At 40.5% G+C, this 27,863-nt stretch overlaps 1 protein-coding gene across 2 annotated transcripts; it reads right to left on the bottom strand.

Moving 5' to 3' along the window:
• Positions 1 to 15: 15 nt before the first annotated feature.
• On the bottom strand, positions 16 to 26,802 carry herc3 (HECT and RLD domain containing E3 ubiquitin protein ligase 3). 2 transcript variants are annotated; one of them, XM_047579209.1, is made up of 25 exons: positions 26,724 to 26,802; positions 24,807 to 25,159; positions 22,669 to 22,828; positions 22,189 to 22,265; positions 21,358 to 21,579; positions 20,841 to 20,932; positions 20,538 to 20,668; positions 18,282 to 18,433; positions 17,081 to 17,154; positions 15,675 to 15,799; positions 15,490 to 15,549; positions 12,141 to 12,252; positions 9,929 to 10,118; positions 9,103 to 9,266; positions 8,855 to 8,968; positions 8,740 to 8,763; positions 8,545 to 8,643; positions 8,254 to 8,424; positions 8,025 to 8,168; positions 7,363 to 7,529; positions 6,270 to 6,336; positions 5,466 to 5,548; positions 3,270 to 3,453; positions 1,769 to 1,871; positions 16 to 1,396 (listed from the first exon to the last, which is right to left on the bottom strand). In XM_047579209.1, exons 2-25 carry the CDS (start codon positions 25,027 to 25,029, stop codon positions 1,188 to 1,190), a joined length of 3,147 nt encoding a protein of 1,048 aa, XP_047435165.1. In that variant the 5' UTR covers positions 25,030 to 25,159; positions 26,724 to 26,802; the 3' UTR covers positions 16 to 1,187. The 2 variants fall into 2 exon arrangements, with proteins under 2 accessions (XP_047435165.1, XP_047435166.1); XM_047579210.1 differs by lacking the exons at positions 24,807 to 25,159; positions 26,724 to 26,802 and having other exon boundaries at positions 21,358 to 21,625; positions 22,669 to 22,734.
• Between the last annotated feature and the right edge of the window lie 1,061 nt (positions 26,803 to 27,863).

Raw genomic sequence — 27,863 nt, 5'->3', positions numbered from 1 at the left:
GGCCAAGAAACAGTGAAATATCAGAAACAGCCAAATGTAATTTTTTTTTTTAATTTATTTTATTTTCTGTCCAGGGGAAACCAAACAAAAATCTATTAATTTGTGATTTCAGTGATGCGTGAAGGCTGATTTTGTTGGTTCGAAGTCTAAGCTAGGCTAAGCTAAGCTAAGCTAAGCTAAGCGGCTACTTGTTGTCTCACACATGAAAACTGGTTCCATCTTCTCACCTAACTCTGGAAGAAAGCGAATAATGTAATACCCCAAAATGTCCAACTATTTAATGACCTGTTGGATTTTTGCTTTCACTCAAGATCATGCACACAGACAACATCCAGTAAAAATCAACTTTAAAGGTCAGCCTCGTAGTAGGTTTAGCTGTAGAAGGCAACACTGTTGAATGCAGGTTCAAGACAAAAGTCAGCTGCTCTGTGATCCACAGCTAAACAGGAATGAGTGATTGCAAATAATATTTTCACCCCGCAGCCCTCAGCCTGCCAGATAACATTTTAAAATCAGGCAGCGAGGACAAGCTGGTGTCCAGATTTAAAAGGATCAGCAGGACTAACACTGCTCCCAGCATCGACGGGAAAGATTATATTCAAAGTGCTATTTACACACGTATATGTACACGTTTATTCGTCCAAAAATAACCACTCTATTTAATAAATTAAAAGTAACAAAAAGGAAATATATTGTCTCAAGGTAGGAACATAAGCCTTCAAAGGTGAAAAATAGAATTTAAGGAATATAAAATACACAGCTTTGCAAAAAAGGAACAAAAATAAAACGACACAAACAGCCGAAAGTCCAGAGTTTCTCAACCTCCTCCTGTTCCTGATTTTAGGTCTCAAATTTCTATGATTTCAGGTCACCATGCAACGTACGTTCAGCATGTATTCTAGTTTTATTTAAATGTTGTCACATATATCAAACACGTATCCACACATATCCACCTATGAACTGATCTCCTCCAAATGGTCCTGAAAGGTTGAGAAACTTTGCCCGAAGCAATAAAAACAGAAATACTCTGTATTTACATACATAGACCTTTCATGTTCAAGATGCTTAACAATCTTGTAAGAGCGTATAAAGAGTGCGACCTTCCTGTGTGTCCATTTAAACTCTTTTGACACTCACATGCGGGCGTATTGCTGTTAAAGTGCATTAAATTCCCTCTGGGACTCCCCTTAGACCAGACTGAAGCCCTCGTACTGCTCCACAGCCTGAGTGAGACGGCGGCGTAGGATCTCTTTGGTCTGGTAGCGGGGCATGTCCAGCAGGTTGTAGCAGGTGTGAGCCACCGGCAGGTAGTGCTCCTCTGCGGTGGTGGACTGGATGACGATGCGCAGGCTCTCCATGCCGTGGATGGGGATGCGGTCGCTGCCGGTCAGGAACACTTCAGACAGGAGACACAAGGGACGGAGTTTAAACCAACTTTTGAAGCACTGTGACAAAAGTTTCTTCGCTCCACGTGTTAAAGGATAAGACTGGAACTTTCTGTATTTCTATTACTGGCCTAAAATCCCATGGGAAAAAAAACAAGATGTACATTTTTGTAAACAAATATACAATATTGTATATATTTAATTTTGCAAAAGGAATTTAACACTAGTGAAATGTTCTGGCTTTACTTCGGGTAGTATGCAGACTTTGTGCATAAACAACCTGCACATTATTTCATCATCTGTTTAGTGTCTGAAGAAGAGAAGCATGATGATGATAATTAAACTGTCACAAATGCAGAGTAATGAGGCAATTAAACGCTTACATAAGAACTGCTTCTTCTTCTCCAGTGGGAACTCGTGGAAAACCTCCCAGAACAATCTGACTGTTGGGTGAGTGGCCGTGTATTCGCCTTTGTAAACGGCATTCTGCAAAGAGGAAGAGCAAAGATGAAGTGATTAAAACCTTTTCCATGTTCTGCCATTAGTAAACTATTTCCTCTATGGCAGAAACATCAGCACCCCATTAAACTGTAAACCTCAATCCTCAAAGACGGTTGTTCATCAGCCACATTTCTCCACCTACGGCATTAATAATTCAGATCTATTTTTCATGTTTGACATCTTACATAACAACTGCTCTTCCCCCACTGACGTTGTAATCTGCACGGCAGGGATCTCAGCACTCAGGAGTTCATGTCACCAGTAACATACTTAAAATAATGTGAACACATCCATCCATTTGAACTGTGTGTATAGTTTGGCTATTTGGTTGGGTGTTCTGTAATTGTGCATGTTTTAACATATAAGAATCAACAAATGAGTTTTTATCTAAAGATTATTTAGACTGACTAGTTTCCTTTTTCGTGCCACCAGCAGCTTATAGTCTGTGGTTCAGAGTCAAATTTACCCACAAAATAATGCATTATCACTTCACTGACACTGAAGAAACGTCAGCATGCTAACATGCTAAACCTAACTGAAACACAGTGCTGGTAAATACGTAGTTAGTTATGCTAACATTCTCATGGAAAGCATCTCAGCACATTGTAAACAAGTGCAGTCTACATTAGCATTTTAGATCATTTAGCATGGTGAAGGCAGCATTTAGTTCAGTGTATTGTTTGTATTAGCACATTGAAGTTAGCCAGTACAGCGCTGTTGCTCCAAAGTGCAGCCCTTATTAGCATATTATACCAGTAGTTAGCAGCTACAGTACATATTAGAGCTCACTATTTTTGTAAGGTGACATTCAGTGCTTTGAAAGGTGCCCACAAGAGTACTATTATTACTACTACTACTACTACTACTACTACTACTATGATTAGCATAATAATAGCTAGCGTATTAGTGTGGTTGAAGTTATATATATACAATAAACCTGAAGCAAAAAACTGCACACTATAATGAGCTGAATAAGAGGAACTGACAGATCGTCCTAGAATCTGAAAAATCTACAACTTCTGTTTCTGTTCATGCTTCACGAGTCACATGCTGCCGCTCACCACTGTGTTGTAAGACATTCCCTGTCATTGATTTCAGTCAGCACTGTGACCAACTCGCCAGTTGTTGAGATTTCCGTCTCTGTGCCGTGAAACGTGATGATCATCACATCCACGACTAATTGTGACCGCTGACGTCAGCGAAGATCGAAGATTTCTTTTCTTTCTTGTTTGAGTCAAAGTTTGAGAACAGAATGTGCTCACAGGCCGAGAGAGACCGCACTGACCACAAGCAGGAAACGGCTGGTGAATGTTGCCAGAGCAAACAGTCTGCAGGAGTCACAAGTGTCGAACTCTGTGTACCGATCTTTAACCACGTACTGACCTTCTCCATCTCCTCCCAGTTGTAGTTGTTGTTGCCGACGACCATGGCCATCAGCTCGGAGGGCTGAAACAGAGACAGGATCTCCCCTCCACACACCTTCAGGAAACCAGAGGAGAAGGCCGCATACTGCTCGTCGACCGAGTCTGAGAACACGTAGCGCAGGTACGCCTCCACAAACTCCTTCCTGAAACACACACACACAAACAGGTCACGTAAACATTCGGATAATTAAGTTGTTGTGCACAGCAGCTGCATCCTCGAAATCAGTTTATGAGGAAAGAATTTATTCAGACTAAGCACAAACATTTCCTCTCTCATTGTGTGTATCTGTGTGTGTGGCCACATTGTTGCATAAGCATTTAGCGCTATTAAATGTTCATCAGCACCTTCCTCATTCAACCTGAAAATAACCACGTTTACATGTCAGTGAGCTGTTGCACCGAGAGGTAAAGATGCTTAGGTGGAAGGAGCCGGTAATCTCTTTAGCCCCCTGGGTGAATCATTAATAATACACTGTTTACCTGCAGCACCGTAGTTTGTTCTGATGAAGAAACTTTTATTTGTTTAAATATATCAACGGAAACGACACAGAAATATCGACACTAAATGAGGAATAAAACACCTGAAATACCTACATCATATAGTTTTATAGTTGTCAATTAAGTGTAGCTTCATTCAGGAACAGGGGCATTTAGGCACACAGGTGTTGTGTTGTAGGGAAATGTGTAGTTTCATCATCATTATTAACGATGAGCAGAAAAAAGACTCACTTCCTGCTATCTACCACTGTCCACCACTGTAACAACAAAGTGTGTCATTCATACACATTGATGTGTACCACCACCAAGCACAATAAATGTTCCCCAGATAAGTGGCACACAGGAATCCAACCGTCCATGCAGTGTAAAATAAATATGATTCAGGCCAACTTCTTCCATTGCTTCACCTGTTCTGATGGTGAATTTCCTACTGTAGATGTTTTCAGCAGTGAGCAGGGGTCAGTATGTACAGCCTGGCTGATGGGGGGGGTCACATAACCCCCGATACATCCATACACAACTAACTGCGCTGCTCTGTGAGTCCTCTACAGTAGGTAGCCTATTCTATCGTACATCACTGGTCAACCTTTGCTTCCCAAATGTTCCTTTACTTGGAACGATTTTGATAAGTACTGGTCAGGGACATTCCACAAGAGCTGCAATTTTTAGAGACGCTCTGACCAAGTCATCTAGCCATCGCAATTTGTCCCCTGTCAAAGTGGCTCCAACATCAACTTCGAGGACAAAATGTTCACTTGTTGGCAAATATATCCCACCCACTCACAAGTGTTACGTTAACAAGATGATCATTGTAAAATTACAGGTTTAAAATAAACATGCGGATGAGGTATTGGTATTTAACTGTTTCTTTAAACAACTCCATTGTGAACCAGGACAAGTTAAAAAAAAATATATAGAGAAATGGAAAAAACGGTCACTTTCTTTCACTGATTGTAAAAAGTAAAACTGTCCTTAATTTAGAAAATGTTGACTTGACTGTTTGAGATGCTGAGACAGCATCCTGCTCAAACAGGAAAAGCATCAAAATAAGGAAGCAACACACTAAAATAATGTTTTATGAAGTTAACAGAAGCCTGTTGAGTTCGAGGGAAACAATAAATGTCTCTTCAGCCTCACGTCGGACACCTAACAGACAAACACCACAACCCCCGCAAACCCCAATCACCTGTGTGACAAACTAACCTCCCCCCTAAATGGAAAAGCACATCGGTGCTGCTGTTGATTTTCTCGATCGTTTCTGTCAGAACAGATTTTAATCGGGAGTGTTGAGGGAAATTTACAGAAACAACTTGGGTCACTGCTGCTTGCACCATCTGCTCGGTACCAGCAGCCAGACATGTTGACACCACCCGCCCCACAGCTCTCTGAAGACTCCTCCACATAACACTGTAATCAGCGCCACTGGCACAAGGACAAGATTAAGAAATAAAGGCAGGGGAGTGACTCTAAAACACTCCGTCTATGTTCAGCACGCACATCATGGCCTTCGGTTTAAACAATGGGAGCCACCAGCTGAATGAGCAAAGGACAATGTCAGGGCCGTAAAAAAAATATAATATTAAACCGCACTGTCATCTGTTTGTCTTATGTCACAAACTTATTCTTGTGAATGTTTCGATTTATTGAGTTTCCAAACCTGTTGTTTTGGTCCACATTGACGCTCTCTCCTCCCGGGATCAGCTCCTTCACTTCTGTCATCCCGTAGTTTTCCCTGGTGATCTGAGACGTGAACACAACAACAATCAAAAACTAAACTAACAATCAATAGATCCTACTGACAAGCATTGGCTTATGTAATCAATTTCAAATCATTTTGACCATCTCTCTTAAAACAATTATAAATCTTCATTATCTAAAAGTGACGAGTGTTTTAGAAAAGCGATGCTTTCAGGAGCAGTAGGAAAAGCAACGCAAGCCCACCGCATTAACATTGTATGGGAAAACTGCTGTCGCTTTCTGATGCAACTTTTTGTTGCAGACACAAAACTTTCGTCGCTGGTAGTTCTTGGTCAGTTTTGTGTGTTTGTACCTCGATGCTATACCAATTATCTATTTGTTAAAACAGCCGTTGCTGGTGATGCATTAACTTCCGACGACACAGTGGGAGCTGAAATACTTCCTAAAAACAGAGTTCCTAGATCAACATTTGTCATCGTATGCCACCATCAACAGTTACAGGAACTGCATCCGTATGAAATATTACCTGGACAGATTTAGTGGTAAAACCAAACATACCACATACATTCATCCTTCGCCTGATAACGGTCCAGGATAAATACTGGATTTAGAGTCACTTTTGTAAAATACTACAGTGCAGATTTAGCTATTTATTTTGGTATTTAATATACTAAGGAACATGTGTAATAGAAATTAATGGTCATGGGTGATTCACTAAATCATTATTTTAGATTATTTGACATGAGTGAAAGGATTTACTTACAGCAAAGTTGAGAAGAAATGTCTCCTCCACATCACTGCCTTCATAGTCTAAAAGTTGTTGTAGACTCCTGCAGAAAAAAAAAACAAAAAAAAAGACCTCTACTGTTAAAAGCTGATCATGATAGTGAGGAAAACACACAGAAAAACAATGAGCGTGAAAACAAAAAGAAGAACCAGCTCCTTCCCTATTTACAGATGTAATGATAAAAGCTTAGCTGATTGACGTAATAGTAAAATATATATTCATTTTTCATGTCAGCAATATTAGTGATATCCCTTTATTTTTCAACTGTGTCAAGCAGCTTAATTAATTAATCAGGTTTAACTCCATCCATTTTTTAAATTTTGATTTGTAAATTTAAAAGCAGGGATCAGTTGTGTCTGTTCATCAGAAAAAGATGAAATAATTACTAGACTCAGATGAGTTTATGTCGGATATTTACCACCAAAACACAGGAACCATATAGAGAGGACTAACAGGATGGATGCTGACCAGTCAAGTATTATTATCTTGTGAAACATGAATGCCTCAAATACTCAGAAAGAAGAGCTAGTGTCTCTTTCTCTACTGTGTGCTGCCTTCGGTGAAAGGAAAAAACATGAAAGGCTTTAAGATGCCGTGGCCTTTAAGAGTGTGTCAATAGCAACAGGCTGTGCAGCTCTGTTTCCAGGGGAGTTACGATCGCAGTCCGAGCACAATCTAAAAATCAATAGACAACTGGGACAATTAGGCACGACGGAAATGCTGAGCGCTCCTGCTCTTAATTCAATGACGGGGCAGTCGATCTCAATGCAGTCACAGTATCTCTTCCAGGCACTGTTGCTGTTGCTCTTGAGTACATTGTCCTGCTTTCGGACCGACTCGTAATTTGGACATGATCAATATAAATTAATATGTAGCATTGTTCAGGAAAAGTTATGTTCAGGTGTCAGGTGTTGACTGGACATCTTCTTTGATCCCACACAAAATACAGCAGCAGATCTAGCTTCTTTTGTTCATTTGTTTCAATAAGTCCAACTTAAAAGCATATGAAGACAGCCAAGCTAGAAAAGAGTGTATAACCTCCCCTCTAGTCGAGGGACACAACAGTTACCTGGCCTCAGTGGGTGAGAGCTCTTTGAAGTCGTCCAGTGTGGGTAAGACGTCCAGCAGCTTCTTGTAGAGAGCCAGGGGGAAGTGGAGGTCCACCACTGTGGAGTTATAGATGGCCAGACCGCAGATGATCCCAATCAGGTGAAACCAGTTCTCCTCCACAAAGCACTAGATATGCACACGAGAAGTTACTGAAACATTGTCTTTTTTTTACCGCTTCATATAGATACTGAGTATGTTTCACTCTGGAGGAACTGTAATTGTTTTTAAGGTGTCAGTGAATAGTTTTGTGGCAGCAGTTGCATATGATGGACTGGAGCGCACCATTTAGAAGTTGTATACACAGTTTTATCGCTTTGTCTCTAAAGCTAATGCTGCTATTAACATTCAGATAATGATCTTTATTATTGCTTTAAGATGCACTCAAAGTTTTTATACACCCAGATTTGACTAGATTCAGAGTGAAACATCACAGCATTTCCTTTTTTTTTTACCAGCTACTACATGTTTGCACATCAAACACAAAAGGTACTCGTAAAATAAGATGTTTTGTTAGAAATTAAACGACCCGTGTCTCTCCTCCTTCAGTTCAGTTGTCATGTAACATAATATACACAATCTGTTTGTACAACAATCAGCAGTGGGAGAAATATAAAAACTTACTTTGTCTGAGAACCACAGCAGGTTGGAGTCATTGTAATGCGTGAACATCCCATACACAGGATCCATCAGCTCCTTTAACAGCAGCAGGAAAAACTCTTTAGTGACTCCGCCCGCGTCTACGGCCTCCTCACCATCAAAGATCACCTGGAGGAGGAGCGAGGAGAACATGTGAGGAAAAACTGACTGAGATTAAGTTTAGCCAAAGTTTCTGTGCGGGCCTGGCCCTCACCTTGAGAGGCTTCTTGAGGTCCACGTCAGAGTACATGGTGAGCTCACGAAGAGTGTCGCTCACTAAATGGTTCCTGCGTACGTGGAGCACCAGGTAAGGGTTCCTAGCGAGGTGGGGTTCCAGTGTGAGCAGCATAAAGACGTTGTGCAGGTTTGCACCGCTTACTGCCATCTTGGAAAAGGTCACAGGAAGAGGAAGCAGAATAAAAAGGTGATGAAACACATCACATTAACTGAGGACGGTTACACACTTGTTGGTTTTAACAAATTAAAGTGAATGATTATCAGGCACCTGCATTTGCAGCTCAGCATCTGTTTGCAGCATGGTTGTCTTGGCTTGGGCGTTCAGGATGAACGGATAGGCACATAGGTTCACTGAGGGAAAGTCACTCTGCAGAGAAAATGAGACGTGTGGTCATTACACCATTAACGACGAAATGAATCTAATGTACTTGACACCTAAAAGTTCAATCTTTAAATCATTTACCTGTGAAGGGGATGATCCCATTTTCTATAAATCAAAAGGAGACAGAGAGAAAGGTTGTTTGACTGTTTGATTTATTCGTGAGTAAAAAGTCCACCCTGAGGGCGTCAGTACTCACAATTTCAGCTTTACTCAGAAACCATTTGAGGTAGTCTTCCTGGATGTCCACCAGGCTGGAGATGTCAGGAATATAAAAGCGATTGTACTCCACATGGTGAGCCTTCAGGTTTACCTGGGCAACGCAGAACAAACGTCTCTGTGAAGCTTAGGAACCGTTACCAAGAACTATCCCGCGTAAACATTTCCTCCTCAGAGCGTGCTGAGGAACACTGAGGAAATGGCGGCTTATTTACAGCCTGTGGATACCTTGTGGAGTTTCTCCAGCAGCTGTAGCGTGGCGACAAAATAGTTTTCATAGAACACGGGAACGAGCAGAGTCTTTCCTCCAGTTAACATAAACACAACAATACTCTTGTACATGTCGACCATCCTGGTGAACACGCCGCCGTCCACAAAACACCACCAGTTGTCTGCGGGGACAAGAAAGAAACTATGATGTAGTAAATAACCTCAAACTTCAAAATATTTTTACTATAAACACAAGTTACACGGTTGTTGCCGATTTCTTTTTTTAATCTGTCGGTATCTTGGAAAACTCCACGACTGGACTGACAATGTTGTGTACGTTTGTGTTTTTCCAAATGTTTTTGTACACCGGCAGTAAATGTGAAATAGTGGGTGTTTTTGTAGATATGTAAGAGCAAAAAATGCTTCCTAGAATTTGGAAATGGCACAGAAAATCTCTTGAGTTTGGAGAGAGCAGAATTCTTGTGAGATGTGGGAATTTGCCTCGCTGGGTGTAAATCTGTGCACTGCGGCAAAGGCCAATCAGCATCCTGTGTGAACTACCGGCAGCTAAAGGCGTACTTCAGGTTTGACGACAGTAACTCCTATAAATGCTTTATGCTTTAGTTTATAAAGGAGCACGTCTCTGATGGTTCTAAACCATCATATGGACCAGTGCCACATCTTTCAAAAGCTAAAAATCTGAGATAATTGACATGGATGTGGATGAGGACACTGACGTATTGTAAATGTCGACTCTCACCGGGTGTCACACAGTTTTGCAGCGTTTGATATATATATATATATATATATATGTAGAAATCTGGTGCACATGCAGATAAGATACCCAATACTTTGCTGGGGTTGGCGTCTAGCCGGAGAATGGCCATCGCCAGGGGTATAGTGAGGCGGATGTAGTTCTTGGAGTCCTGCAGGGCGGGGTACTCAGACAAGATGAGGTAGATCCTCATGGCTTCGACATCTGGAGGGGAGCGTGGCAGCTGGGGGATCAACAGACTCTCGAAACTCTTTGTCGCCTAAGCAACGGGAGAAGCCAGATTTTAGTCAGTGTTTTTTTTACGTAACAGCTCAACCACAGTATTTGCAAGTTTCTGTTTTTACACCGTATGTTTGAAAGCTAAGACAAATGCATGGGATAATTTTCAATTTCTAAACACACTGGATCCATCAAACAGCGAGAGGAAAATATCAGTCACTAAATTTTGGGAGAGGCTTTTAGCGGCTGGGAATGCGGCCTCGTTCTGCACACAGATTATAATTCAAGCTGGATTCAGTTACACAAACCTAACATTACTGAGCCAATGTTAGAGGGTATGACTCAGTGCTACGATTTATGCCATGAATCTGTGGCCTGAACTTGATGTTCTTTCAAAACAAACACGATTTTCCCATATGACACAGATATTTTTTTCTTTTTTTTTTCTTTTTTAGCCAGAAGCTGAAAAGCAAACACTGCTTCACACTCCAACATCTCTCACATTCACTGTGGAGAATACTATTAAAACTTAATTAAGGAGCCAAAAAGCAAGTAGAAAGTTTATTTGGCTCTAAAGAACAAATCAATAGCCACTTTCTAAGAAGGTGTTTTAGCTGTAAAGCAAAGTAAATAAATATATATTTGTTAGGGTCAACAGACGCCTATTTACACATCTGCAGAGCAATTCACACATGTTTCTGTCCACCTGAAGTCCAATAATATTCACTTTGCGTCTTGTTTTCTCCTCCCACAAATCTCTGCATCTTTAGCTTCTATACGTCATTTTCACCAGCTTTGTCTGTTAGATGCAGCGATTATTGCTGCAGCAGCCGACCAGGTTCATGGAGCATTAACTAAAACAGAGACGACTGCAAAGGTGCAGAGTCAGACACAACAAACCAACTTTAAAAAGCTGCAGGCAACACAGGCAGACATGTGACATTACCTCACATCGTCTGTACCAAAAAAAGTTGCTCATGAATACAGACTACAGCCCACGGCCAGCTGGCACATGCATAATTTGCCTGGGAGACAGGAAATAAGAGGTACAACTAGCGGAGAGGAAAAGCTGCAGACGTAGCACAGAGCTGACCTCTCCTGAGTCCTTCTCATTAGCTGCTCTACACACCAGAATGTGGCGACTGTCAACTTGGTGAGTCAAAACCCAAAGACAATAAAGCTGCGAGACCCTTCAAGGAAAGTCCAGAGTCTACTGCCACTGTGTCACTTTACTACAGTTAATGTAAAGGTTTGGAGTAGAGAAGCTTTAAGTCACTGTCTGACTGAGTGCAACATGTAATTAAGCAATATTACCCGAGAGGGTTTAACGTCATTTGAGCACGACGGTGATGCGGGGCTCAAATTACGTACAAGCCCCGACCCCCGATTGCGATTATACAACAATTACCAACAAAATAAAGCGTATAATTAAATATATATTCATGTTGATGGACTATTTGGCCAAGTTTTTTGCGAGCGTGCCTCCCTATTCCATGGAAGTAAATGGGGTCTGACTAATAACTGGAACACAATCAGTCACGTCGGTAGACTCCTATGTGTAATGGAACATAGTTCTCCACTACAGCATCCGAAATAGGCACAAATCTTTATTTTTTTTTGCTTGTTCTCATCCTCCTCCAACCATTCATCGAAACTGAGACCCTCAAATAAATCGAAATTAACAACAAACCGATCCATTTTGTAGCGTATTTTTCAGCCGTTTCCTGCTCCAGTTCTGACAGTTACAGTGTTGCCATGGAGATGGATACAATGTTGCCACAGACTTGGCGAAGCAATATTTTTAGTGTTGAGTCAGCCGTGCCATAATGTTGTAATGCTGATTTGACCACGTTCTAAATGTCTTACTGACTTTTTGTAAAATCAAGAAAGAAACAACTGTTTTATTGCTTCTTGAAGTGGTCTCGTTACGAAGAACCATAGCATCCGTGCTTCCTTTGTTTGTGCAACAGAGATGGGAAGAAGAAGGTGTTGGTTGCCTTGTAATGGAGGTAACTGGGTTAAAAACGTTATATGTTGTTATGTATGTCTGAATACTCAGTACCTGCTCCAGGAGTCCAGAGTAGGCCGGTTTGCTGAGAGTCTCAAACAACATCCTGACAGAGTTCAGGTCGATGCCAGGGATCTTTGGGTTGGTTTTGAAGTGCGTATCATCACTGAGAAAGCAAACAAACATATGTCTCAATGAATAATTTATCAGCGGTGACTAACAGCATAAAAATAGACAAAGCCTTGATGTGAGGTTACACGATGCTTTGGATTAAACACAAATCTTCTCCCATCTGCCGAGCGGCAGGTCAGATGTGAGTCAAGTTCACTGGAAGCTTCTATATGCAGACGTGCTAACTCTCAGTGTGACATGAGCGATGCTTAGGTATACACAAAGCCTTAAGGTATTTACGCCAATCCCTAAGCAGATCTCCTCTCCGGCCTGCGAGCCAGGGCCTGGAAGTACAAACCGATAAAGACACCCACAGCAACAACCTCAACCAAAGCCAACTAACCCCAGAGAGCAACTGTTGACAGTGTAAGCCGTCACTTTCCAATAGCACAGGTTTTATTTAGTCACAACACATACGCATCTGATCCCGTAGAGACTGTTTGCCAAACAGAAAACACAGATGAGGAAAGTGCCTTCATCCTGCTACAAACACGTGAGCTCTGACCGGTGACCCACTAAATTATTAAGATCCACAGCAGAGCGGTTCTCAAGAGCCCCAAATATGGGGCAAAAAAGCTCTGAACCACAAACAAGGGCAGCAAATCCCCGAGTCGTCAACATGAGCTATGAATGCAGAATTAAATTAAATACAGAATTGTACTAAATATCAACCGGTCTATCACTTTTTTCAAGGATTGTGATAAAAATAAATTACAGATTAAGGGTTTAACTGTATCTGTCAGAGCTTTGCAGCGTTTCATTGTACACTTGTTTCTCAAACAGTCATCATATTAGAAGATATTCACCTCAAGATAAACATTTAGCAAGAAGTAGTACATAGAAAGTACATAGAAGAAGGGTTCACAATGAGGTGACGTCACTAAAAGATCAAACGTTAAACCTAGAAAACGATGTTGAACAGTGACGTGAATGTGACATTTCTGTTAGTTTCATCCGGCTGATTTTATACAGGTAACTAAAAACAATTTATCAATTAAACAAGTTATCAGGCTAATTGCAGCCCTAGTTTAGATTAACAAACAATTATTGTTATTTATCATTTGTAACAAATATTTGTATATGTTTTTGGCATTTTCAGATGTGTTGTTTCCTAAGAGGTAAAACTCAAAGTTATAAGGAAAGAGCCTCGGGCCCATTTAAATATGTTTACTCTTCCTTCCTGCTGCTGTAAGGCTCCACAATGAACACTCATAATATGTGCAATATTATTACTCCTCAGGGTTTAAATACTCTCATCATTTCACTACTTACTCTGTACTGTGTACAATCCTGTGCAATATCTGTTTGCAATCCAATTAGTTTTTGTTGCAATTTACTACTTTTTGTATATATGCCAATACTTGTATATTGTTTATTTATTTTTGTTTTTAATCTTATTATTTATCTTTTACATAGTCCACTCTTTATTCTTGTTACTTTTCTGCACTATGTTTGCTGTTGCAAGCTGCAATTTCCCCACTGGTTTTTCTATTCTATTCTATTCTGTTCTGTTCTGTTCTTGTACTTCAATGCTTATAGCCAGTTGATATTCTGGTTTTAGATACAATAATCCTTTATTTTTTATTCATCTCACAGAAGCAGTTAAACACAGGATCGGTGTAACGCATTAGTACGTATGTACGTGTAAAATGTATTTAAATGGGCTCAGAACTCTTTAGTTTTAGCTCTTTTTGCAAACAAGACATTTCAGAAAATGCCAATAACGGGTACTGCTGTTGGCCCATTCCTGTCATTCCTACCACTATTCCCACCAGGTTTCCAGGTTTGAAGTTGACTGGAACCTTTTTTAATGACGTTGTGTACTCGTCTTCTTCTTCTGTGGTTTGCACTGATCCTGTGTGTAACTGCTGCTGTAACACTGTGAATTTCCCCACTGCAAGATCACTAAAGAATGATCTTATCTTAAACCAGAAAATTAGTATTCAATCAATCACACTCACTGGTCCTTTCCTACTGCATGTTTCAAAACTGCAACAACAGTCCAGTAGTGTATTTTAATAATATCGAGGACTTCATGCAGAGGTCTGCTTCCTAAAACTCCCTGACCTGCACAGCTCATTCCCAGGACACGATAAATATCTGCTGATGAGTCCGTCCCAGGAAGCCATGACACCTACGTACATGCAGGTCGATGGAGCCGCACAGTCTCACTAACCGGACCGATAGCATCTTTCCCAGCCCTGACCATTGGCACATTTCTGCTGAGGTTGATGCACACGGAGGGACAATATGTGACACCCAGAGCACAGGTCAGTCCGTTCACAGCACCCCTGCTTCACATGAACACATGCATACGTCCACACTCATGGTAAACCTGCGCCAATGAAATTCCCATGAATCGATTCTTTCCTCTCTCAACTGATTTGTTTTCTTCTTCTTTTTTAAAAAAAAAAAAATTGCACTAGTTGTAAGTGCACCAGAGTACGACACCGATCCAGAAGCACACTGCAAGTTTGACATGAAGCGTGGCTACAGTTTGTGCCATCTGTCACCTGCCTTAACCAGGTCCAAAGATCCTGACATGTGCTGTCCTATTTTTGGCTGAACAAAGCAGAGATAAAGAGCAGGTGCACACACACGTACATGCACACACACACACACACACACAGACACACACACACACACACACACACACACACACACACACACACCACTATAAAACGATACTAACCTCTTTATGTGCTGGTGTATTTCATTTTATTTTTCACCCTAATTCAATTCAGTTCAGTTCAATCAAAGCTAAATACGTATTCTATTCTGTATCAGACAGTGAGGTGGGTGTAGTGTTTGTCATCAGCCTGTCGTCTGCACGAAGGCTCCCCCTACAACACAACAAGTATGCCCTCATCTAAAGTCCCATGCACTATGATGTACACGTGCACAACCAGGATGAGGCTTTTATGCATGTTGTCTCTTTTTTTTTGTTTTATTTCTACTTTTGGTTCATATTTTCCCGAATTTTGTTACTGTCACTTTAAAAATGCTCCATTACATTTCTAGGTCCTATATATTCAGCTGGTCGATGTGGAGCTGCCGCTTCACAAACACATTAAACAGTTAAATGATTAAGATCCTTAAGATCCGGCCCCCTTTCTAAAGGCGTCCTTTATTAACACGTGTGAATGTGTTGTGATGTGAAGCAGATACTGAAGTGTCTTGTGTGTGTGTGTGTGTGTGTGTGTGTGTTTTGTTACTGATGAACGTGGTTTACCTTTGGTCCAAGAAGCTGGCGTTCCAACAAGCCGCCGAGGAGAGCTGAATTACGATATCGCTGTGAACGAAAACAATGCATGGAGACTATTAAAGTCTAATAAAATGAACTTTTGAAAGAAAAGAAGAAAAATGTGAACAACAATCTGATATAATTAAAATAAGAGATTTGCAGTGTTGCCTTACTTAGTGACAGTAGAGTCTGTGTTGTACATCAGTTTCAACCTCCAGGAGTTTAACCTTTCATAATTGATTGGGGACAAGCTTTTACCGATATTGATCACTCTGAAGTCTTCTGGGGCGACTGAACTCTGCAGAGAGGAAGACAAACACAAACCACTAAGACGGAGGACTGTTTGCATTTCGACTCTGTGCCACAGGTCAGTCTGGGTTTTGTCTATTTCCTCAGTGTAGATAAAATAAATAGGGCTACGCCTGCGGTTTAAATATTTTGCTAGGGTGTGTGGCTGAGGCGTCTTACGTCGTTATCATTGCACATTCCTGACTTTGTTTGTTTGAAATACGTCCCAGACAAATGCTCCATATACACTCTCTTGCCAGTTCATTAGGTACACCAGCGAAAACCAATGCGTTCTGATATAACAGTCCAGCGCTAACATCTGGGGATTCAACCATGTTTTCATTTTGGAGGCTGTGGTTTGTAGAAGTATTGCATCGTATCGACATGTGTTTCTGTTATTTTGACAACCCCATTTTAGCATGAGGCTGTTTAATTAAATAATTTTGAAAGCACATTAAACTATATCCTCCAAAATGATCAAATTAACATCCAGTTGAATAACCAGGTTTCAACATAAACTGAACATGACATAACATTCATGAAAATAAGGTTTATTTCAGGACTGTTCATGCATTTTAGAAGGTATCCATTGTCGCTAGTGAGCAAAAAGAAGCTTAGACATTAATGCCACCATGTGGTGAAACACTGAACTGATTATAATTTTCAAACATTTTAATATTCGATCTACACCGAAGATTTTTGTCTGTGATCATTTAGTTAAGATAATACGTTATTGATCCCCACTGGGGAAATTCAAATGTTACAGCAGCACAAGTCAAGAAAACCAGTGACCAGAAAAGAAATTAAATAAGACACAGAGAGCAGGCAGCAAAAAGGACATTAAATAGGACAAACACAACAGTCACCAAAAATACATTACACAGGAACAAAGTGACAGCAGTTGTACATAAAGTGACTACGTAAATAGGTTACATATCGACTCAGTGAGGTCAGAGCTGTGAGCTGTGGTTCACTCTGATGGCAGTGGGCACAAAGGAGCGTCTGAAGCGTTCAGTTCTGGGATAATTCACTGGCTTAACTATATACATTTAAAAAAGTATTTTAAACATCTTTACTTCTTCACTTTCGTAACATATATGAAATTATACTCTCAAATTAAATGGTATAGTAAAATTTCATGTGACCGTATGCTAATAAAATGTTGCATTTTCATAATTAACCTTTGAATTAACCCAGAAAAGCAAAATATTTGAGGGGCCGTTAATAAAAAACTGAGATTAACAGATGCAAAGCAAGTCAGACAACACAACAATTAAAGGGCATTTCATACCTGCTCATTTGAGTACAATAAGAAACTATGGTCTCCTCCACAGATGATTCTGATCACCGTATATTGTTTTGTTTCTAATAAAGAAAGGACAAAAGAGGACAGAAGTGAATCATAACTTATAATAGTTGTCTATAGTCGTTATATGTCTTTCTTTATCTCAAGCATTTTAAACTGCACTTTTACACCAGCCTGGTTACCAGTGTGTGTTTGCTCTGTAATTTAGCAGCGACACCATTAATGTCCTGCAACGTCCTAGTGACTCAGTGTCAGCTGCAGGGTTGGTTGGACTGACGGTGCTGATGAAGGCACATTACATGGACAAGCACCTTAAAGTGTGTTCAAATATCATTGTTTAACACAACAAGAGAAGAGAAAACTGAGAAATACATGAAAAATTGATCATCAGACATCTAGTGATGAATTACTACTAATTTATTAATGTAATGAAGCTTTTAAGGGTGAATTTGTAAATTTACTTAGCTAATTGATGTCAAACTTAATAAATGTATTGAAATGCAAATGTCATAGATTTAGGACATAGGTCTGTTAACCAAATGACAATAACAATAGGTTTGTCAAAAACATTTACTCCTCATAAACAAGGGGCTGTCAAATACCATTGTACACGTTGTGGTAATTACGTTGCTCACAACAATGCCACAGTCAGATCTATTTTAATCTCCCAGCCCCAGAGACCTGTTTCACCATGTGAACTGTACGGTCTCAGGTAAGGTCTTCTTCCGAAAGCTAAGCTAAGCTAAACGTACTGTGACTCATTCCCACTCTGTTATATTATGAGCAAACTCACAAACTGCTGTGGAAACGAGGCCTGTTTGGTTTGTATAATAGCCGCAGGTTGTTTTGCCAACAGTCTGCACAGACTTATTTATAAACCACCCACATCAGAAGTGATGTGATGACAGTGAATCTCCATTTCACTGGGATGTAATCGCCTCCGTTGTCAGTTTACTAAACATTTGAGGTGATGATGAAAGATAATTTAAATAATGGTTACTTTAGTCATGTCCCCGGATGAATCACTGTTAACCCCAACATCAACCTTTAATGACCTTTAGTGCATTTCATCCTCCATCTTTACTACAACTTTGGGTAAAGGTTTGAATGCAAACAGCGATAACGTCTAATTCATTTGAAACACGGCCGCAGAGGGTGTAGACTGATCAAGATGTTTTCTGTTTACCTTTTCTGAGGAAGTGTCCTGTCAGGAAACCGGCCTTGACGGGAAACGGGCTCCTGGCGTCTCCCAGTATTCCTGTGCCCAGCTGACCGTGGCTGTTACAGCCAAACGCATACACCACACCAGAGGAAGGTACAAACGCCAACGTGTGGTGCCTGGCAAAAGGAAAAAACAAAACAAAAAATCATAAAAACATGATATACCATCACAACACGCTACATAATGTGGCAAATTATTATATTTTATAGTTACATAGCTGTTATATATATATATGAAAAAAAAATCAGAATAAGGTAACAAAAAAATTATAATAATATAATTATATAATTATAATAATTATATAGAAGTAAATATATAATATATTGTGAGTCGCTCTACAAAGCTCAACCATCTGACTAACTAACAAACACGTTGTGAAAAACCAACCAAATCTGAGGAAGAAGACTTAAGTGAAAACAAGGCTGAAGTGCTGGAGGCTGAATAAACACTACAGACCTCATAATTATCATAAACAACAAAAAATATGCCTGAGATGTATGTGCTACAGTTGAGAAAAGACCAAAGTCATAAAAGTACTAATCTCATTTCCTGAGATACAGAGATATAATGTCTATATTTATGTGGATGAAACTCAGATTAAAGCAGTGCTTCTCAATATTTTAGCCAATTTTCAAGCCCCACCTGCCCCAGTCGCCCCAACAAAAATCCATACATTTTTAAATGTATTGAAGTAACACACAGTAATGTTATACATCATAACACATAAAATAACAATCAGTAACACCAGATAACACAAAGTTGAAAAGAAAGCGAAAGTGCACTTGCATCAAAAACCTAAAGTAAAAGTACAGTAGTAAAAAGTACAAAAAATAATCGAACACTGTTTTAGTCATTTGCAATAAAGCAGCACAAAACAACAACCATTTATGCTCACTAACCCACCCTGCCACCTCAAGGTACCACATGTATTTTTATATTTTACATCTGGTTCCACATAAAAGTATTTGCATCCCTCAGAATCTTCTTTATTTCTACATAAAAAAGGCTCAAAACATCAGCAGATTTTCACATCTGAAAGTCCAAAGAGAACCCATTTAAACAAATGAAACACAAATATTATGCTTTTCTGTTTGTTTACTCAAGAAAATGAATCATTTATACATATCTGTGAAGTGCTAAAGTAAGTGTAGCCTTGTTTTCAGTATCTGGTGTGAGCTCTTTGCTTCAGTTTTGAGATGTCGCTGGGATTCGTCACATGAACTTGTTTCTTGTTTCAGGTCATTCCACAACATTTCTATTGGATTAAGATCAGGACTTTGACTCGGACGTTCCCAAACATTTATTTTGTCCATCTTGAATCTCTGTGTATTCAGTAGAACGACTTGTGAGCTCCTCTCCTCTCCAGATTTAAAATTCATTGGTCGTTTAATGATGGCAAACTGCCTTGGCCCAGCCGCAGCAAAACAGGCCTGAAAAAAGGAACATTACCACCCCCATGTTTCATAGATGTTTCATCTCCAAACATGACGCCTTAATTTAAACCTCCTTCATAACAGTCTTCTGGCTTGTTCACATGATGTTTAGTTAGTTTTCCACTCTGACACGACCACCGCGGTTGTTCAATGTTCTCCTGACGGTGGAGAGAGCTGCTTAGAAGTTACCCTGGGCTCCTTTTGTGACCTCTGGGACTATTATGGTGAATAATCTCAGACTGTGGTTCATCAAATATGTGTCGTGAAGATCTGATTGTGATGATTTTTTAAACAGGACAACACCTGAGTCTCATTACATTCATTAGAAACACTGAACTGAAACTCTAATTTGCCATTGACTTACAATTCAAGAGGTGCACGTACTTTTTCACGTACCAGATATGTAACTGGCTGGTGTTTTGAATAAACAAAAACCAGACTATATTATTTCAGTTTCATTTATTTGATTGGGTTCCTCTTTGTTTGCTCTCATGACTTGTGTCAAAATCCGCTGATGTTTTGGGTGTTTTTTTGCAGAAATGCAAAAGTGCGGATGCTTGTATTCGGAGCTGTGTGTGCTTTTGGAGCGAGTTATGTCCACAGTTTAGAGGACAGGACAAACAACAAAGGCTCTCTGCTGGAGAGGTTCCAGTATTCGGTCCCTCTAGTAATTACCAGAGAGCTACATCAAGAATTTTCGTTCACAAACATATCAAGGCCGTTGTATTGGGCTGCATCAGACTGTTCAAAGCCCATGTAATTAAAATGAGAAATGTAAACCCTCTACCTGCCACAGGTGATCTGGGAGACCTCTGTACCCATGAGCTCCAGCACTCGTCTGGGTAAAAGTTCATTATTGGTGGAGCCGTGACCCAGCTGACCCCACGAACCATCACCAAAGGTAAACAAGCCGCCATCCTGTTGGAGAGACAGTGCAAGTGTTGAGGACTTAGGGGTTAGTCGTGACAGAAACTCTTTGCATGGCACAGTCAAAATGAAACGATGATAATGATCCATTATCTGACATCAAACAGCATTTAACAGTTGAGGTTGTATTTAAGTTGAGCTCTTGTGTAAGTAATATTCCTACCTTTGTGAGGGCCGCTGTGTGTTCATCTCCACAGCTGATGTAAACTACTTTTTGAGATCTCAAAAATTTGATGTGGCACGGGACGGCGCGATCTGAGGGAGGGAGCAAGGACAAGTTCACGCTGTACCTAGACTGGTTTCATGTGTTTGCTTAAAGGAGTGCGGCTTAGACAAACACTGACACTGGCAGTAACTCATAGGTTTATTTGTTTTTTAACAGGTTATCTGTTAAAGAAGTGTGTGTGCAAATGAAAAAAAAACAAAACAAAACAAAAAAGCTCAACTATTGAACTCTATATGGAGAAAATACAAATAGGAAAGTTTGGTTACACAATTTCACAGACACTAGGTTAAAAATTGAGTTGCATACTTCTATAAAAATACTTCTCTGTGTTAAAATAATACTCAAAATGAGACGTGCTGCACTGTGTATAATAAATAAACGTACGTAAAATATGTATGAGCCCCCTCTTTATATCACACAGCGCGCTTTGTCTCTCTGACCTGCTGGTTATTACCTTGTTTATCATTGAGGCCCAGTTGCCCAGCTCTGTTTTTGCCCCAGCCGAACACGGCTCCGGACAAAGACAGCGCGAAGCTGTGGTCTCCTCCAGCCGTTATCTGCGCCAGAGGAATCCCCGCCAGAGACTTCAGAGGATGAGGGAACAGTTTGCTGGGCTCTCCTTTCCCCAGGCCGAGCTGGCCGCTGGTGTTCTGGCCCCACGTGAACAGCTGGCCATCTGAGAGGGGAAAGGAGACGTGGTATTCATACATACACACCAACAGCTGCAAACAAAGATCAGGACGAATGTTGGTTTTCTGCTACACATGTTCATTATTATGGCTTCAGCCCACACTCCCGACAAAACAACAACAACAAAAAAAATAATTAAATCTTTCCCACATTTTCCATAATAGTGTCATGACACGTCTTCCATCAAACTCCCCATTTTCAAACATCTACATCGTTCACATCCCACACGCCACGTTTAAAATGCTGAAACCTAAAAGCCTCTAATCCAAGGAGAAATAACCCCAACGGTGACGGCTGACACTTCTCTATCCCACTAATCGCACTCTCAAAAATGAGTGTGCTGTCACATATTCACCACACATCTACATGCGGAACAAATGTGACAAATCTCAGCCACCAGCCAACTGGAAGGATCTTCTTTATGTTGCCAGTGGATGTCAGTGTAGCAGCTGCATCGAGAGGAATCACTCTGATCGTTTCCTTCTACGCCACGGCATCCCAGAGAAACATTTCTATGGCTTTCTTTTTGTCTAGACACAGTATATTCAGATCTGAACAGCGCTGCGGTGTCATGAAGAGAACGTGTCTTTCACACCTCTAGAAAGTGCGATGCAGTGCTGGTTCCCACACATTACTTGGGAGATGCGATGGTCGCACAGTCTTTTGACCAACCTAGGAAAAATGGGAAAGTGTGTTTGTTTAGAAGCACAAGAAAATTCAGTACACATCTCTAGATAAATCCTAGAAATGAATAAATAAATTGAGAAAAATGTTACAAAAATTGTTATCTGCTGAGGCGTGCTTTACTGACTCTACAGTACGAGCTTGATCAGTACATGTTTATGCAGGACCCTTTCATTTCCACTTCATCTGTAACTTGCAATGCCTTAAGGTTTCTGATAACTTAATTTAACTGCACCTGGATATGTGTCTTACAGTAAACGTGGTACTATACGGCCGACACTATTATAAGGTGTCGATAAACAGTACCATAAATACAACAGGTGATGGTGTAGTTGTGGCTGTTTCTGTACTATCAGGCTGAAAACTCTGCCATGGTACACGACATAGTCACCTTGGGATTCGAACGGCCGCCTCTGCAGCCCCCAGGCCGAGCTGTCCGCCGTCCCCAGCTCCCCAGGCAAACACCTGACCCTGCTCGTTCACCGCCATCGAATGGTCCCGACCGCACGACACCATAGTTATCTTCTGGGTGTCCAGAGCCCCGACCAGCTCTGAGAAGAGAAAGGAGACCGTGTGAGGCCTAGCATGAGGATGAGGTATAAACTCACCAGCCACTTTATTAGCTACACCTTGCTAGTAAAAGGCTGGACCCTCTTTTGCCTTCAGAATTGCCTTAATTCTTTGTGGCATACTTTTAACAAGGTGTTGGAAACATTCCTCACAGATTTTGGTCCATATTGACATGATAGCATCACACAGTTGCTGCAGATTTGTCGGCTGCACATCTATGATGCTAATCTCCCGTTCCACCACATCCCAAACATGCTTATTGCGTATTGGGTTGAGATCTGGTGACTGTGGAGGCCATTGGAGTCCAGTGAACTCATTGTCAGACCAGCCCGTCTGGCACCAAGAACCGTACCACGTTCAACGCCACTTAAATCCCCTTTCTTTCACATTCTGATGCTCGGTTTGAACTAAAGCAAGTTGTCTCCATCACCTCTACACTTCTATGCCTAAATGCACTGAACTGCAGCCATGTGATTGACTGATTAGCTATTTGTGTTATCAAGCGTTTGAACAGGTGTTCCTAATAAAGTGGCAAGTGGGCATGCATGGGTACAGCTTTGATTTGAGGGTCTCGGTACCACATACACTTGAGGGACATCAACCATTTCTGTTTTTCAAGCAAACATTAGCCTGAGCCATAATTTTCTTTTAAAACCATTCATCATAATCCATCCACACTGGATCTATAAATGCCTGTGCTGTAATTTTCGTTGAGCTGTTCAAGCAGATGGCATTCAATATGCCCGCACAGAGCAAACCCATGGAAGGCATTTAGTGCTTTTTAACAACCCAAAGATAACACTACCCAAAGACTGAACTAATGCCTGTATTACATGTAAGAGCACAATAAAAAAACGAGCCAATACAGAATAAGGAATAATGTGGAACCTATAACACAATGCACACATAGAAAACTGAAATACACCAGGGACATCATGTGAAAACGATGTGTGAGGCAGATACACTGGATTCCTGTGTGGCGCCCTGTTGCTGATAGTGTCTAACTGGGTTAGACTATGTTTGTTCGATACCACAATATGATTCTAAAACATCAAATCAGCGAAAAGCCTATTTTCATGCACTTTTTAAAAAGTTTTAATCAGGTAAATATACCTGGTGAAGGCTCACTAACCCCAACGATAACATGACACGAGTTCAAAAGTAATGTGTGGGACATTATTTAGGTATGGAACCTATTTGTTTGCTCGAGTTCCAGTGTTTCTCACATTTGCATTTTATTGATGTCACAGTTTCACCCATGTGGTTTTAAAAAAAAAAAAAAAAAGTCACACACCACATAAACTTCCGGCCACACATCACAAACACAAACCCACACCTGTCTAAACTCAAACATGTGTAGTGTACATACTACAACGTTGCCATTCTTAGTTTATGTCACTTAATGCTGCACAAATGCAACTAAACATAATAACGTCACATGTTTAATGAGCGTCTGCATGTTGTAGAACCTCAGTGATCCAAGTTGCACAGGAGAAATAAAAAAAAAAACAACAGCAACTGGACTTGCTGAGACCTGCAAAAGACATTTCCCTTCGCATTTGGAAAGCTTCTTCAAAAAGGAGGTGGGGTTATCAAATATTCAGCCTGTATGTTGAAAACCTACTCTTATTTCTATTTCAAACTGGCCCAGAAAGTCCAGCTGCAACATCTTTGGAAGTGCAGCTTCAGTTCGTTAGTGGGGAAAAATCAAAACATTATAGTTGGGCAAACGGAATAAAATGCTGCAGTTTATTAGTTCTCATCACCACCAAATTAGATTGGATTAAATTGGAAATAACTATCCATCCATCTATGTATAAATAACTCGTGTCAAGTTCACCTTCATTCTCAAACATGTTTGGTAACTTTCCACACACACCCAAACAGAGCAGCAGGGCGGTGCAACCTGCAATGATCAACCGGACCTCGGTGACTCTAGCGCTCACACTCGCAGCTCACCTGGGGACATCCCCACTTTGTCGTGGCCCAGCTGTCCACAGCTGTTAGAGCCACATGTGTACACGCTGCCATCATTCAGCAGGAACAGCGAGTGTTGCCCCCCACAGGCGACCTCTTTCAATCCTCTTCCACTGAACACATGACAGTTCCTTGGCTCAAACACTGGGTTCCTCTCCGCGCCGATACCCAACTGCCCATCCTTGGCATTCCCCCAACACAGCATGGTGGTGAAGGGAGAGGAAATGAGCACCAGTCTGAGGAGGCGGAGAGAGAGCGGCGGCCAGATGGAGGAAGACAATAATATTCAAGCTTGAGAACAGCCCCGCTTTCTCCTCTTCATATAAATCCCAACCCTGGAAGAAATGAAGACAAGCATGAGTATGCCACTCGTCTTTGTTGGGTTCACTCGCTGCTCACTGAGATCCATATGTGGAGCCAGACAATGTTTTAAGAATGGAGGAAGGATGGTTTTAGAGGTGGGTGTGACTGTGTGTGAGCAGGATATAAGCATCGGGCCGCGTGTTTAAATAAACCCTGTCAGTGTAATCCTGGCTTAAGCAGCTCCAAGCAGTCAGGCCTTAATGTCCGTGCACTCGTAGTGCATTCATGTCACTGACCGAGTTATTTAAAGATGCTAAACAGGGGAGAACGGCCCGGAATAAACAAGCATGGGATACAAATAATAAAGCAGGAAAATGCTCATGATATTCTGTGTGCCGTTCAGGTGGAAACACTTAAACACCGTCACTTTATGGCTTTCGCAAAATAATTATTTTCGTGTGACTTCGTACACTCACATTTTAATGAATTAGATGTATCTTAAACCAGCGCAGGTTAATACATCAGTCCTTAAATATTAGCTTACTTTTGCAAAAAATAGAATTATAGTTGGAGTTTCATGTTCCAGATATTTGTTTTAAAGCTTGATGTCTCTTTATGATTCCTAACTGCGATGAGTGTTATTTATTAGTACATCAGTTATACTACTATTATTACAATAATTAAAAAAAAAATAATAATAATTGCACAGCTGTAACTGTTTTTCCTTGCATTTATGTACATATATATACACACACACATACATACATATATATGTTTTATTTTATTTCATTGTTCATTCTCTTGTTCATTCTCTGTGGTATCTTTTATTACTTTTGCTCACGATACAATACAGGTGGATAGGCGGCTATGATGCACACCTTGCTCTACTTTTTGTTATTGTTGTTTAATCTGAGTCATTTATTAAAATCTGCATTGTTTCCTTAAAGCTCCTCTATGGCGTCAACCTCTCATGAGAGGAAGTGAGTCCTTGTCTGTAGCCTATGTTAATTGCAGTGTGTATACACTGAGAGTGTAAGGGGAATTATGAATAAAATATTAATAATTATAATAATAACAATAATTACGAAAGTATTGCTGCAAATACCACAAGTAACACTTCGTTATTATTAATAACAGCTATAACGCCTCAAATCCAGTGTTTAGATCGCCTGGACATTACTTTAATAGATGTGTAATATGATGTATTATTCTTAATCATAATAATTAACGTTGCATTGTGAATTACTTTAATATGGAATATGTTAAACTAGGAGCTAGGTTTAGCTAAATAAACGGCCCAGCCTTGTCATCTGTAAGCATGTAACGTTGCGTTAGCTTGCTTACTAGTTCTGTTGAACCATAATAAACAGGCTACACCCGCAGCTAAACATTAACATGAGAACCAAAACAGAGGGCTTTATGACCCACACCAGATTATCATAGTTGATAGCTAACTAACACTAGTAGGCTAAAGCAACGCTTTATGTCAGTCTCAGGGCTGAAAACAGAAACCCGCTGGCTATTCTACGTCTACTATATAAGCAAAACGATTCCACAATATAGCACGTTTGTGCAAAATTATAGCAGAGAGTTTACCTTGAAAGATGCATTGTGAATTTGGGCGTCTGGTTTCGATCCAGCAGCTCAGGAAACAAACCAGGAAGTGCCAGGCTGCCTACGTCACCGAAGCGTCAGCGGTAGGACGAGTGTGATTGGCCCAGAGAACCGGAAGTGCAGGTGTCACAGCAAATTCTATTAAGGAATTTATATACACGATGTTGTCGAGCATAGAGTCTGCCCCATTACCAATAAATACTGCATAAAGAAAACAAAGGACGCTCATTTTTTAGATCAGCCTCAAGATACACCCTACGAATGCTGCAGTATATGAATAAACGTTCAATTTCCAGTTTATTAGGTACAAATGCATTCCTACATACTAGTCATGCATAACACCTTAGCCCCACCAAGGTTATGATAATCACTGTATTTTTTTTTTATATAACCAAGTGTTTTCATTTTTGAGGCTGTGGTTCCCAAGCACAGTTGATTTGTATTGTTTTGCACCAACACATATTTCTATTAATGCATTGGTTTTATATTGCGCTTTTCCATTTTATATGCTCAAAGCGCTTACAGTTGTATGCATTATTCATTCGCTCGCACAGTCACACCCTTGTGGTGGTAAATTACCTCAGAAGTCACAGCTGCCCTGGGGCAGACTGACGGAAACGTGGCTGCCAATTTGCGCCTCTGTCCTCTCCGACCACCACCACCAACATCACTCACTTGCCATCAAACACCAGGGAGCATACACCTGGGGACAAGCTGGGTTAAGTGTCTTGCCCAAGGACACAACAGACAGATAAGAGATAGGGCAGAATTGAACCTTTTGGTTATTGGGTTACTGCCACACCGTAGACGTTTGTGTTTAATTATACACCAGCACAACCTATGTCCTCCAAAATTATACATACAGTTATAGATACAGTTGGATTTCCACATTTCTTCAGCAAAAACTGAACATTAGGGACTGTTTAACATTCAATAGATGATCACTTTGATCCCCTTTATGTAACCCACTCATCTTGAGGACACATTTGTCTTCCTAGAACAAAAGTTCTACAAATCAGCCTCTTGAACATTGAGTCATTTTCTTTTTACATGCAAATTACTTCTGTCTTGAGCAAAAATATCTGAAACTGTAATTTTCTTTTATTCTGAAGTACACAACAC

Source organism: Mugil cephalus, chromosome 2 (assembly GCF_022458985.1).
Source record: "Mugil cephalus isolate CIBA_MC_2020 chromosome 2, CIBA_Mcephalus_1.1, whole genome shotgun sequence".
Lineage (NCBI taxonomy): Eukaryota > Metazoa > Chordata > Actinopteri > Mugiliformes > Mugilidae > Mugil > Mugil cephalus.
This window is presented reverse-complemented; position numbering and strand designations above follow the sequence as displayed.

Bases quoted from the DNA above. Each gene is read 5' to 3' on its own strand.
- herc3 (XM_047579209.1), bottom strand. From the start codon at position 25,029: ATGCTGTGTTGGGGGAATGCCAAGGATGGGCAGTTGGGTATCGGCGCG. The intron at 10,119-12,140 runs GTACTGAGTATT...CCCGTTGCTTAG, and splicing joins ACTCTGGACTCCTGGAGCAG to GCGACAAAGAGTTTCGAGAG. The intron at 7,530-8,024 runs GTAAGTTTTTAT...GTGCATATCTAG, and splicing joins TGCTGTGGTTCTCAGACAAA to TGCTTTGTGGAGGAGAACTG.